The 11751-nt window shown below is 33.5% G+C and overlaps 3 protein-coding genes across 7 annotated transcripts; 1 reads left to right on the forward strand and 2 right to left on the reverse strand.

The window, feature by feature from the left end:
• Positions 1-12: 12 nt before the first annotated feature.
• Positions 13-2751, reverse strand: DCP1 (decapping mRNA 1). 2 transcript variants are annotated; one of them, XM_089076695.1, is made up of 4 exons: positions 2341-2751; positions 1596-2031; positions 1036-1485; positions 13-892 (listed from the first exon to the last, which is right to left on the reverse strand). In XM_089076695.1, exons 1-4 carry the CDS (start codon positions 2547-2549, stop codon positions 653-655), a joined length of 1335 nt encoding a protein of 444 aa, XP_088932821.1. In that variant the 5' UTR covers positions 2550-2751; the 3' UTR covers positions 13-652. The 2 variants fall into 2 exon arrangements, with proteins under 2 accessions (XP_088932821.1, XP_011639425.2); XM_011641123.2 differs by having other exon boundaries at positions 1569-2031; positions 2341-2747.
• A 458-nt stretch (positions 2752-3209) lies between these two features.
• Positions 3210-6079, forward strand: Pex14 (peroxisomal biogenesis factor 14). Its single transcript, XM_011641122.3, has 4 exons — positions 3210-3412; positions 3623-3952; positions 4146-4381; positions 4935-6079. Exons 1-4 carry the CDS (start codon positions 3362-3364, stop codon positions 5101-5103), a joined length of 786 nt encoding a protein of 261 aa, XP_011639424.2. The 5' UTR covers positions 3210-3361; the 3' UTR covers positions 5104-6079.
• A 1949-nt stretch (positions 6080-8028) lies between these two features.
• Positions 8029-11016, reverse strand: Dd (CTD nuclear envelope phosphatase 1-like protein dullard). 4 transcript variants are annotated; one of them, XM_089076705.1, is made up of 5 exons: positions 10421-11016; positions 9215-9281; positions 8922-9133; positions 8573-8790; positions 8029-8331 (listed from the first exon to the last, which is right to left on the reverse strand). In XM_089076705.1, the coding sequence occupies exons 2-5, from the start codon at positions 9254-9256 to the stop codon at positions 8186-8188; spliced, it is 618 nt and encodes a 205-aa protein (XP_088932831.1). In that variant the 5' UTR covers positions 9257-9281; positions 10421-11016; the 3' UTR covers positions 8029-8185. The 4 variants fall into 4 exon arrangements, with proteins under 4 accessions (XP_088932831.1, XP_088932830.1, XP_011639423.1 ...); XM_089076704.1 differs by having other exon boundaries at positions 10412-11015; XM_011641121.3 differs by having other exon boundaries at positions 8922-9123; positions 10421-11009.
• Between the last annotated feature and the right edge of the window lie 735 nt (positions 11017-11751).

Genomic DNA, 11751 nt, shown 5'->3' on the forward strand with positions numbered 1-11751 from the left:
CAAACAAGTATATTTTAAGTGTCTTTTCATAGCGTCTTGTCAGTATCTGTATTTATTTGTTCCTTTTTATCGATAACATACACATACCATATCGGTATCTGGTATATAGGAAGAATACGTCATTACTCTGTAAAATAGATATTCCGTTTGGCCAGCTCAAAAAAAAAAAAATTTTGTGCTGCATTGAAATTTCGATCATAAAACGCGCATATATAATATAAACATTTTGGCATCACAGTTTAAAAACCGTTTATTTCATATATATATATATATATATATATATATATATATATATATATATAAAATTTAATATGTTTACGAATTTTTTATTAATATCATATCTCATTGTGTCATTGTACGTCATCGCTTTACTTTTATCCAGAAAGAAAGTGCATTGTTTTATAAAAATACTGTTCAAGGTATTACATCATATAGTTTTCTATTCGTGTCTGCTTTCTAATCTTCGGCCGGGAAAGAAATGTTCCTTTTCTTTAAAAAAAGCGATTTGTATCTTCTCAACTGAGTCGGGCATCGTACATTTCACTTATTATGTACATGCACACGTAATCTGAGAATATTGAGATTTAGCTTAATCCTTATCAGTCACAATCCACAACGGGTATTTCGTGATTAATACAATAATGTGAGGACTTTAAGAAAGTATTTCTCCAAACGATTTGACATAGGCCTCGTGAAGTTTGTTGATAAAATCTGGATCACTTTTCAACAGATAATTGAATGCTTGTAAAAGTTGATTCCTCGTTAACGGTTCTAACGGTCTGCTTAAGGGTTCGGGTGGACTGGGAGCGGCAAACATCACAGGTGGTATCAATGCTGGCGCCGATCCTCTTCCCGACAACGTAGGTGCCGCCGGGATAATATCGTCTGATGACTAAATTAAACAAGAAAAATTAAACAAGAGTTCTCAAGCATATCGTGCTGTGTACACACACACACACACACACTTTTTTTATACACTACACACGCGCACGCACGCGCACCACACACATAAATTAAAAAATTGAATATTCTTACCGTACTTCCAGAAGCATGAGCAAATAATGACGCAAGTGGATTGGTATTGTTGGTTGTAGTAACATTCGAAGCTTGATGATTTCTTAAAGTAGAAGACACTACGTTAGTCGGCGATTGTATCCTGAGAAATCCAGTCGATCCGTTCGAGTCATTGACATTCGGAGTGATAGGTAGCGGCAAATCTTGAGAAATTGGCGCTGACGTGGATATGACCGATTCTTGTTGCGGAGTTGTCTTGTTTCGTCTTTTGGGTTTATTTGTGGATGGAATTGACGTCGGCTGTGACTGATGAGATGGTTGCGGTGTTACAGATCTCTGTTGTTTCTCGATATGTTCTAAAGTATGCGCTGCCGGATGGGACATTAAACGGGCGAGTAAAGGTTTACTCTCAACTGCAACTGTGCTTCCCGGCGTAGGTTGATCACTTGGTTTGAAATGTCCAGTATTCACCTGTCCGATAAAAATGGAGACTAGATTAATATCAAATCAAATAGAAATTTCATCCTAAAACTCAGATGTGGTACAACATTAACCTTAGCTTTAGCAAAAAAATCCATTACACTTTGCGAAGTGACATCGGGTCCTAAGGGAGCAGCTAGAGGTCCAGAAATATTATCAGTCAATGGCGTTATCGATGGAGACTTTGATCCTGTTACCATGTTACCGCTGTCGCTCCCACCTCCACCTCCTCCGCTACTTCTACTTGTGTTAAAGTCTTCTTGGGCCTTGCTAAGCATACTGAATATATCCACATTGTTTACATTAGATCCCGAGGTCTTTTTAGCCTTAAGTAGCGGCTTGTTATTAATTTTGCGACTTTCTTCACATTCCTTCAAAAGTTTATTCAGCATATTTGCAATACGCACACATTCTTCTTTCTCATAAAACCAAACACCATAGATATTGCATCTGGAATTTCTGTATAGCAGAAATGGTTCCTGCAGTTGCAAATCTAAACCTGGAGCAACTGGTTCTACTAGATTATTTGTATTCAATCTGTAATAAAGATATTCTTCATAGAGCATCTAGATTATTGATAAGACTCAATATACGATTAAACGAAAAATATTAAATTTAGGCAAAAATAGTTTGCAAATCTCCCGAAAGTAAATCATTAGAGATACAAATAAAACATCGTATGCTATATTTCTTTAAATAATATTTCTGTATAGGATTTATATATATATATATATATATATATATATATATATATATATATATATATATGTACCCACATCGTGTGCGTGTGTGTGTGTGTGTGGCATGTATATGTGATATGTATATGTATGTGCGTGTATATATTACCTGTTCATAATGAGGATACTGTTGTATGGTTCGCCGTTTCTCGAATACAAGAATAGAGCGCCCTCAATGTCAGTCTTTTCCCATTCATTTTCATCCGCATTAAATGTATACAGAGCGACATGAGTCGCAGTTTCCAAGATATTCTTGACGTAAGGATCAACTCGTTTCAAAGCAGCCACGTTCATTCTCAACTCGGTTCGATCCGTCATTATTACACGATTACAGATGATGATTATGATAAAAATGATTGAATAGCGAGTGTGGAATTCGATAATTACAAAAGGCTTAGCGTTAGCGTAAGACTTTTGCTACTTTTCGTCTACCGGCTGATTATCAATCACAGAGAGAGAGAGAGACAAAGAGATAGAGATAGAGAGAGAGAGACAGAGGTATTTTCAAATAATCCAAGCAGCTGCTCTCACAATAAACGCCATACTAGATTTTTAGGTTGATATCATTGACGCGCCAAGAAGTCTGCCAAGCGTTCGAAAGATGGCGTAGCGCCATTACATCGCCACTATATACCGTCACGGATGCTTTTTCTTCAGAAGCTGTACAACGATTGGGCAACTGTTCCGACGGCTCCAATCAAATTATTTTGCAAAATTGCAAAATGGCTTCGAGTGCCATACTTTCACCAACTCCGGTTAAGTTAATCGATCGATTATTCCATTGGAATGAACCAATCGCGTTTATTGTTTAACCTGTGGACAAATTTTCCATTTGGAAAATTTGCGGAAAAATTAGAAAAAATAAAGAATAGATTTAAAATTAATCTACATTGGTAGAAATGGATATCGGAAATTTTTCGATTAGTCAGTCAAATGCTTCGAAGCATTTGTAGCGCCGATTGGACCGCATTTATGTCACTTGGTTTCGCGCAGGCGCATTACATACACACATGTATTGTGATTGTTTTATCATTACAATGTGATTTGCAGCTTACAATATAGGACTTTGCATAGTGGTATGTCATTTTGATTGTAAGACGTGAGAGTCGAATGGTCAAAAATTATTCAGAATGACTGATCAAGATACGAATAATAATACTCTTCTATTACGGGAGAATTTGGTAAGTCATTGTCGATCGTATTTGGGTTAAGTAAATTTAAAAATTGCAATGTGCATCTGTAATTTTGTAAATTCAACTAATATGTTATACATGTATCTAGTTAGACGTATAATAGATGAAGTTACGATCGATAAACACGTGCACACGTATATTACTTTAATATAATAATTTCATGTGTTATATGTTTAAAAAATATAAAAATTTCTAAAGGTAAAAACAGCAGTTCAGTTTCTGCAAAATCCTAAAGTGACATCAAGTCCGTTGAAACAAAAGCAGGAATTTCTGAAAAGAAAAGGCCTTACAGACGAGGAAATTAAAATGGCTTTCAAACTAGCATCTGTCGACAATATAGCAGATCAAAATGCCTTTTCGAATCCTAGTCAGAATCCATATACTGCTATACAAATGCCACAAGGATCTATTCATTCGTATCGTCAAATGAGCATTTACCAACCGACACTTTTACAAAAAGTTAAAGAATTCTTTAATGTAGCTGCATTAATTGGCATGACAGTATACTGCACTTATTGGTTTTATAAGGTATTTTATACAATACAAAGAAATTGATATATTCATTTTTCATATAAGGTATTTGAAAAGTTTAATATACTTTTTTATTTTTTATACTAATTGACTGATCACTGAATAAAATAATAATAAAATAAATTATATAATTATCTTTATAAATTTTGCAAATTTTATTTACATTCAAATATAATTCTTAATTTTGCAGAAATTTATAGAACCTTTTCTGTTTGGTCGAAGAAAGAAGAGAAGTGTAGAAGATAGAGTAACGGAATTAGATAAAACCGTCCAAACTTCTATGAAAGATGTAAAAGATTCTATTTCAAAAATAGAAAATGAAGTACAAAAATTAACTCAACATCAAGCGCTGGATCCAACTATCCCACAACTGGTACAAGAACTTAAACAGGATTTATCTAGTCTAAAAGCTTTACTTTTATCAAGGTATATTCCCATTTTCTTTTTTTTTTTTTCATAAACATTAATATTAACATCCACAACTTATCAAATTATCACAACATATGCTGAACATAGAATAATGTATGCACATTAATAGCACCATAAAACGAAATTGTTTTATTTGGACATCAGTTACCATTTTATTTTCACATATGGTAATTACTTACATTAAGATAATTTTTTTTTTTACAAGAGATCAAACCCATGCACTCTTGTACATATTGTACAAGTACAAATCTTGTACAGTTCCATTTGAGATTGCTTAAAAAATTTATATCTGAATATTCTGATTTTTTTTTTAATCAAGACTCGATTTTACAGAATATAATTTTAAAATATAAATTTGTGTTTTATTTTACTCCTATGTTTGACAATCTATTTTTGAAATAATCTTTTATTCCGAACAACTTTCTAATTGGATTATATACATGTATTTTTTCATATCATTTAGCACATAAAAGCTAATTATAAATCATTTTTATAATTTGTCTACAACTTACGTTTATCTATTCGTAATTTCCAATTACGTTTGAAATAGGAAACAATTTCCTACTGCCCCGGCGTCTATACCACCATGGCAGTTAAGCGCAACGAATGTAAATCAAGAAAAAGCAACTGAACGAGAGGATGATGCTGGAAGTGGAAGTAGTACTAACAATTCGGATAGTTCTTTGGAAATGATTCGAGAAGATCCACCCAAAGAATAAGTTTAGGAATTTTGTTGTGTTTATCATTGCTTCTTCCATAATGATAATCTTCGATATACGATATACTTGGATATAATATATTGAAGCAAAAAGATCATAGTTGCAATAGTATGTAATATTAGAGAAATGTTTCATATTTTTATACAGGATGTAAAAAAGAAAAAGTTTGGAACTGATGGTTGGCTCTTTTTTTTTTTTAACATCTTGTACATATATTAGCATTAACTTTGCGTTTTGATGGTATTCATGATTTTATAAATGTTTTAATATTTATCGATCAATGTTCTAATGTTACAAAGAACGACCTTTAATGTATAATAGATGAGAAACAAGTTTATATATTAATTGTGTCACTTACTATAATAAAAACCGATCGAATCAATGTATTAAATTAAAATATAATTGCAGATTTTCACTTGCGATCTTTAATAAAATATGTTTTTGTATAAGATTTAAATAGACTATTAATAGATTCTTAAATAAATTTACTTTGATACTTTATATTATCACAGTACAAATATAAGAGAAATGAAAAGAATTGAGATATATAACCAGAAATTTTTTAATTCTTTTGAAAAGTCTTTACATGAGCAGAAGAGATGTTTTCGATTTTATTGGCTTGGATTATATATTTAGTATATAGGAAATGTCCTTGTGTATAAATTTGTAAGAATTAGGTTGTTTCATATAAATTATAGATATAAAGATGCGTAGCAATTTTCTACATATCATGAAAAGTAAATCGCTTAATATATGTAACATGTATGTAAATATTAATATTCGATTCTAGAATTAAAAACATCAAAGACAGTTACAATACAAAGTATCACATTTACAAATCTTGTATCGAAAATGGAATTGTATTACTGAGAAATAAGTATATTTCCATCTATCCGTATCTGCGTTACAGTATGAACAATGTCATATATGTGTACAGATATAATTTTATTGAATAAATAAATTAACTTGATTTCCATTTTGCATAGAATATTATATGCATTGCTTATAGTTTATGTTTTGAGAAGATGATTGATTTTTATGTGTAACAGAGAAAGCATGCAAGTACCACGATATATAATAGATAAACGATAACTTTAATTAAAAAAATCTTTATTGAAGGATGTTCGATATCGCTAGATCTCTTGTACACATGGGCGTATTGTTTTTTTTTTTTTATATAGGTTGAATAAATTGATTTTACATTTATGTATAAATGCATGTGTTTGTGTTTGCGTGCGTGTATGTGCGCGCACGCATACATACACCACACATGTGTATTAGATGAAGTCCATGTATTGTAACATACTTATATCGATCATTCATACAAATATCAGTCACACTTGAGTTGCGTCAAATACATTCCGAATAATATGTACAAACTGTATAATATTCGATATTGTTGTATCACTAAACAAACAAATAAAGTACACAAATGTATATATGTACATGCGCGCGCGCGCGCGCGCGCGCGCGCGTGTGTGTGTGTGTGTGTGTGTGTGTATACGTATGTACGTACGTACGTACGTACGTACGTATGTATATTTGCTCTTACATCATACTTACAAGGAAAGCTCATGACATGTGATTCATACTATTTTTTTAATTTTTCACAAGTATAAAATAAATAAAGTATATAATTAACTGTTTAGATGAAAAAAACGTATTCCCTAAGCTAGAAAAATTTATTGTTATAATGTTTTAAGTACTTGGAATTATTATAAGTGTATGCTGCATATTTTTTCTCTAAGATAAAATTTTGTGTTTGTAATGTAAGATAATAGTCCTTAAGATTACAAATTGAGACTTATCTTGATCTTCAATTCTCACATCTTTGAATATGAATTATTAAATGAAATTTTGCGTGTTGTGGCGCGTGCGCGTGTGTATGTGTGTGTGTGTGTGTGTGTGTGTGTGTGTGTGTGTGTGTGTGTGTGTGTGTGTGTGTGTGTGTGTGTGTATGAGATACATAAAATATAATTCGCAGAAAAATAATTATGTATAATCATATGTAATGAGCTTCTTTTATTATAATTAATGTTTTATTATAAAAAATAAAATTTTGAATATAATGTAGTGAGAAAATAAGAATAAAATGAGAATTACAAAGATGTACATTGATTTTGTCTCAATTTTACAATCTTGAAATTATTATCCAGAAAGTTTACGATATGATCAATGAACGTTTGAACGAATTACACATCTAGATTCATAATCAAGTTTCTCTATAATTCTTTAGAAGCACAATTTTTGTTTATGTAGATAATTAGAGCTATTTTACACGGTGAAAATCAAAAGTATTGATGAGTCGCATGTTATAAACTCTTTTTGTAAGAGCGTGTGCAACGCAATGAATATTATAGAGCATAATTGTATACATATATTTCATATCGCGGAAGTCTTGACGAGAACAGATGTCACTCTTTCCTGGTTTTATATTAATACTTTTTTTATTCGATATAACCAGGATAGCTGCCTCACTGATACAGTGAGTTACAGCGAAATCCATTTGACTTAGGTACATCTCTCTCTTTCTATACATCCTAGGTTAGTAATATACAATAACAAAAGTACTTTACTTCAATTATTTATCTTCTTCCCATGATGTGCCATCCAAATATATAAATAAAAACTTCAAGTATAATCCTTATCTAAAACGAAAAATCCTGCTGGTGCCCGCTAGCGCGGCTGTATCTTATTTTCGTATCTTGTTCTTTGGCAAGGAGGTCTTATATAACAGAAAAAGTAAAGAAATTCATTTTATGATTTTGCACATATGGACTGTACAACGCAAAGATTATCCTAGGATGTTTTGTGCTAACATAATTATTGGCTGTATACCATTTCCTTCGGTATTTACTCGCCATTGTTGATTCGAGTATAGAAAAACAAGGACCAAAAAACACATACTCTTTCTTTCTTTCTTTCTCTCTCTCTCTCTCTCTCGCTCTCTCTCATTATACGGGCAGCGACCTAATATTACTATTAATTAATAACAATAATAATCCTAGGCTAGACACGCTAACTGAAACTGCTAGCAGTTTCAACTCTAGAATATCTAGGGTATCGCTCAATCTCAACTATGCTACCAAGTATGATGTAAGTGTAAATTCCTTGAAAGAACAGATCGTACATCCTGCGTGAAACGAAGAGCATCCAAGACTGGAAGTAAGCTTAATAAAGCGGTGTCTCCCGCATCGCTGAACCATGATTTAATGGGTATCGCGTTGTCTATGATATAAAAAAAGAAGAGATAACGATGTATAACACATTATTCTTTTCGATTCCTCTATACGATATAAAGCTCGTGTGCGTGTGTATGCGTGTGCGCGTATATATTATAATAAAAATTACATACATTTTACAAATAATGTTAAATATATTTGAAGAAAAATAAAAAGTGCCTTTTGTCTTATCAAGTCTAATATGTACTTTATAAAAAAATCATTTATATATATTTATATATACTTACGTGGATAGGCTCTATAAGCGCCTGGGCTGTTATCAAGAATAAAAACTGAAGAGAGATCTGAACAAATTGCTGATAAGTCCTTGGTATAGGAACCCATTTCTGGTGTACAATGTTGTCTATAATATCTGCGCCTTAAAATGCCCCTGTTGTTATCTAGTTTATCTGCAACCGCTGCCCCATAAATTTCCATGGATGCAGTAAAGACTACTAGCTCGTACCTAATTGATATAAATAATGGAAAATAGTTAATGTAATATTATTTTAAAACATGACAAAAGTTTATAAATAAAATTGTAAAATTTGTTTGTCAGTATAATTTTCAGGTAGTCTTGTTTTATATGATACTTACCACTGACTAACAATATCCAAAAAGAAATCTACGTGTGGTCTTTTATGGACGAAAAATCTAACAGGATGTCTGTCTATCGTCACCTTAAGAACAAAATCTGGAGGTGTACCAGGCCTGACAGTTGGCCTTGCTACTCCATCGTGATGAGAGTGAATTAATGTTTCATCTAAATCCAATACTAATACTTTTCTCTTAACTATACCTGAAACATCCTTGCATTAAACACAAATACTAAAAACTATCGAAGACAATGTAACAAGTTTAAAGTTCATACACATCATCGAGATACCTACTAAGTCTGTGCCTAGATAAAGGTGAAAGCGGGAAGATTTCATATTTGACTGGTTGCATTTGTGAGATCTAAAACAAAACGATAAACATGTACAATGGATTTGTAATATGAAAAGGAAAATATAAATTATTAGAATTAATAAAAAACAAAGTTATAAATTGTCTTTATAAGAAAATTAAAATCAAAATTAATATTTTTAATAAACTAAAAAACACATCTTCATATTCCATGAATAAAAAAAGAAAAACATAGTATAGCACTGACATTGCAGCATAACATATGCATCTAATAAAAAATTGTACAAATATATACAATTTAAAGATTTAGAGTAACAAACAAGTCTCTAGTTATCTTGTATTAATTGTAATATAGTTTACACATTAACATCAAATGATAATATCAAGTAACTACTTACACTTCTAGCTTGCATCTCGAAAGCAAACACGAGTTAAAAAAAAAAAAATATTCAAAAGAACTACACACATGTGCGCGCGCGCGTGCATGGTGTGTATATGGTATGGTTTGTGGATGTGTGTATATATGTACATGCGTGAGTGTAATTTATTATGGAAAATTGCAATTAAAACATTTGTTGAGTTAAAGGAAAATATGAAATAGAGGCTTTATTAAAATAAAAATTTTTACTTTGGCATATCAGAGGCCTTGTAAAGTGTATCAGGAAAAAATTTGGAAATTGAATTATTAAAATTAGGAAAAATGCTTAGTTTCAACATTTTAAAAATGTTTCATAAAATAATCTTCCACACAATTTTCATGTATATTTCATTAGAGAGGGGGAAGAGAGAGAGAGAGAGAGAGAGAGAGAGAGAGAAGGAGGAGGAGGGAGGGAGAGGGGAGAGAGAGAGAGGGGGAGAGAGAGAGGGGGAGAGAGAGAGAGGGGAGAGAGAGAGAGAGAGAGAGAGAGAGAGAGAGAGAGAGAGAGAGAGAGAGACTGATTTAAATGGAATCATTTAAATGGAAAAGAGATTCGAGGTAGAGGTAGAGGTCGTATCATCGTATATCATCTAAGAGTGTTACATCAACAGATGTCAATATCTATATCGCGACAAAATTGCAAAATGAAGAAATGAGTGAACGACCGTCGGTCGTCGATCGTTGATCGTCGATTAGACAGCTCGTAACTCAACTAATATGACTCGTGCCTGACGGTCAAAGAAGGCGCGAAGCACCTACTTACGGCTCTAACCTGCTTCTTGAGTAGAAAGCAGATGCAGGTCCACACACGGGAGGCCATTAAGAGAAAAGCTCTCATCCCCATCTGCAATTGCTTCAGCATCTCTACTGTTCTTCTCACCGGGCCGAAGTCCGGCAACACTTTATCTCCAGTGTCGAATCCGTTTGCTGTTTGTGTCCGTGTATGCGTGTATATGCGTGCGTACTCCTTCTTTTTTTCCCTCCGCTGCGTGTTCTCCACTTGACTTGTGAATCGCGAGAGCGATACCTACCCGCGCCGTGACGAGAATCGACGAGAAACCGAAAACCTCAAAAGAGACGGCTTCTCCGCTGCCGCTTATTGTAAACAAATGTCAACACGGTCGCGCCTGAGTCAGGAACCGATGTGAATCCGCGAGTGCGGCGTTTTTATGTCGGTGTCCGCACGACGAGTCGCGTTTCGCACGTGTCGATGTATCTTACCGTGGTTCTTTCATATTTTTGACAAAACCAAAGTACGAGCCTTCTTACACGCACCACGCAACGTCCGCCATCTTTCGCGCATCGACCCAATTTTTCCGTGCGCATTGCGCTGCTCTCGCACCGCTAGCCGCTAGCCGCTAGCCGCTAGCCGCTTATCTCGCCTTTTCGACCTCGGAACTATCGAGGCGATCGAGACGATCGAGATGATCGAGACACTCGAGAGGCTCGAGAGGCTCGAGAGACTTTCTCCGCTCTTTCGCCAAAATATTCGAAAAATCATTCAAAAACCCCCCTCGACATTCGTCGATGTCAAGATGACAACTATCGAAAATTATCGCTCCGTTACAAACGCACGCAATATAAAACACAACATATTCTCATCATGCACGCGCGCGCGCGCGCTTGTGTGTGTGTGTGGGGGGGGGGAGGGGAGCGTACACAAGTATGCATGTGCGTACGCATGTATATAAAAAAAAGCAAAAATTCTCTAAATATAACTTTTATCAAATTATGAGAAATTATAAAAGTTCAGTGATTCAATAATTAAATATCGTTTCAAGTAGACGAGATATAAATATCTTAGCATATTTTTTACGAAATTATTCATATGTACGAAAGCGTGCAAATTGCAGATTTAAAAGGACGTCTCTATCAAAGATGAACAATCCATTGCTGAAATTAGAAATTTGTGGGTTCATATCGAGTTCTTGAAAGTTGGCATAATTGAAAGCAATCAAGTTTTGCGAACTTTGTATAATTGTAAATAAAAAAATTTGTCAAAATTTGTGAGCCAAATTTGAATCAAACACACAAAAATTAATTTAAGTATTTCATATGCTTTTAAAAATTTCCATTTGCAACAATATGAAACACACATACATA

Source organism: Pogonomyrmex barbatus, unplaced genomic scaffold (assembly GCF_055798465.1).
Source record: "Pogonomyrmex barbatus isolate J1 unplaced genomic scaffold, ASM5579846v1 scaffold2, whole genome shotgun sequence".
Classification (NCBI taxonomy): Eukaryota; Metazoa; Arthropoda; class Insecta; order Hymenoptera; family Formicidae; genus Pogonomyrmex; species Pogonomyrmex barbatus.

What these genes read in the sequence shown, in the direction of transcription:
- DCP1 (XM_011641123.2), bottom strand. Translation starts at nt 2,549, where the DNA reads ATGACGGATCGAACCGAGTTGAGAATGAACGTGGCTGCTTTGAAACGA. An exon ending in ATTTTTTTGCTAAAGCTAAG is followed by an intron (nt 1,486 to 1,568) that starts GTTAATGTTGTA and finishes TTTATCGGACAG; the next exon opens with GTGAATACTGGACATTTCAA. An exon ending in CTCATGCTTCTGGAAGTACG is followed by an intron (nt 893 to 1,035) that starts GTAAGAATATTC and finishes TGTTTAATTTAG; the next exon opens with TCATCAGACGATATTATCCC.
- Pex14 (XM_011641122.3), top strand. Translation starts at nt 3,362, where the DNA reads ATGACTGATCAAGATACGAATAATAATACTCTTCTATTACGGGAGAAT. An exon ending in GCACTTATTGGTTTTATAAG is followed by an intron (nt 3,953 to 4,145) that starts GTATTTTATACA and finishes TTAATTTTGCAG; the next exon opens with AAATTTATAGAACCTTTTCT. An exon ending in AAAGCTTTACTTTTATCAAG is followed by an intron (nt 4,382 to 4,934) that starts GTATATTCCCAT and finishes CGTTTGAAATAG; the next exon opens with GAAACAATTTCCTACTGCCC.
- Dd (XM_011641120.3), bottom strand. Translation starts at nt 10,510, where the DNA reads ATGCTGAAGCAATTGCAGATGGGGATGAGAGCTTTTCTCTTAATGGCC. An exon ending in TCAAGAAGCAGGTTAGAGCC is followed by an intron (nt 9,282 to 10,411) that starts GTAAGTAGGTGC and finishes GTTTTGTTTTAG; the next exon opens with ATCTCACAAATGCAACCAGT. An exon ending in TTTATCTAGGCACAGACTTA is followed by an intron (nt 9,124 to 9,214) that starts GTAGGTATCTCG and finishes AGGATGTTTCAG; the next exon opens with GTATAGTTAAGAGAAAAGTA.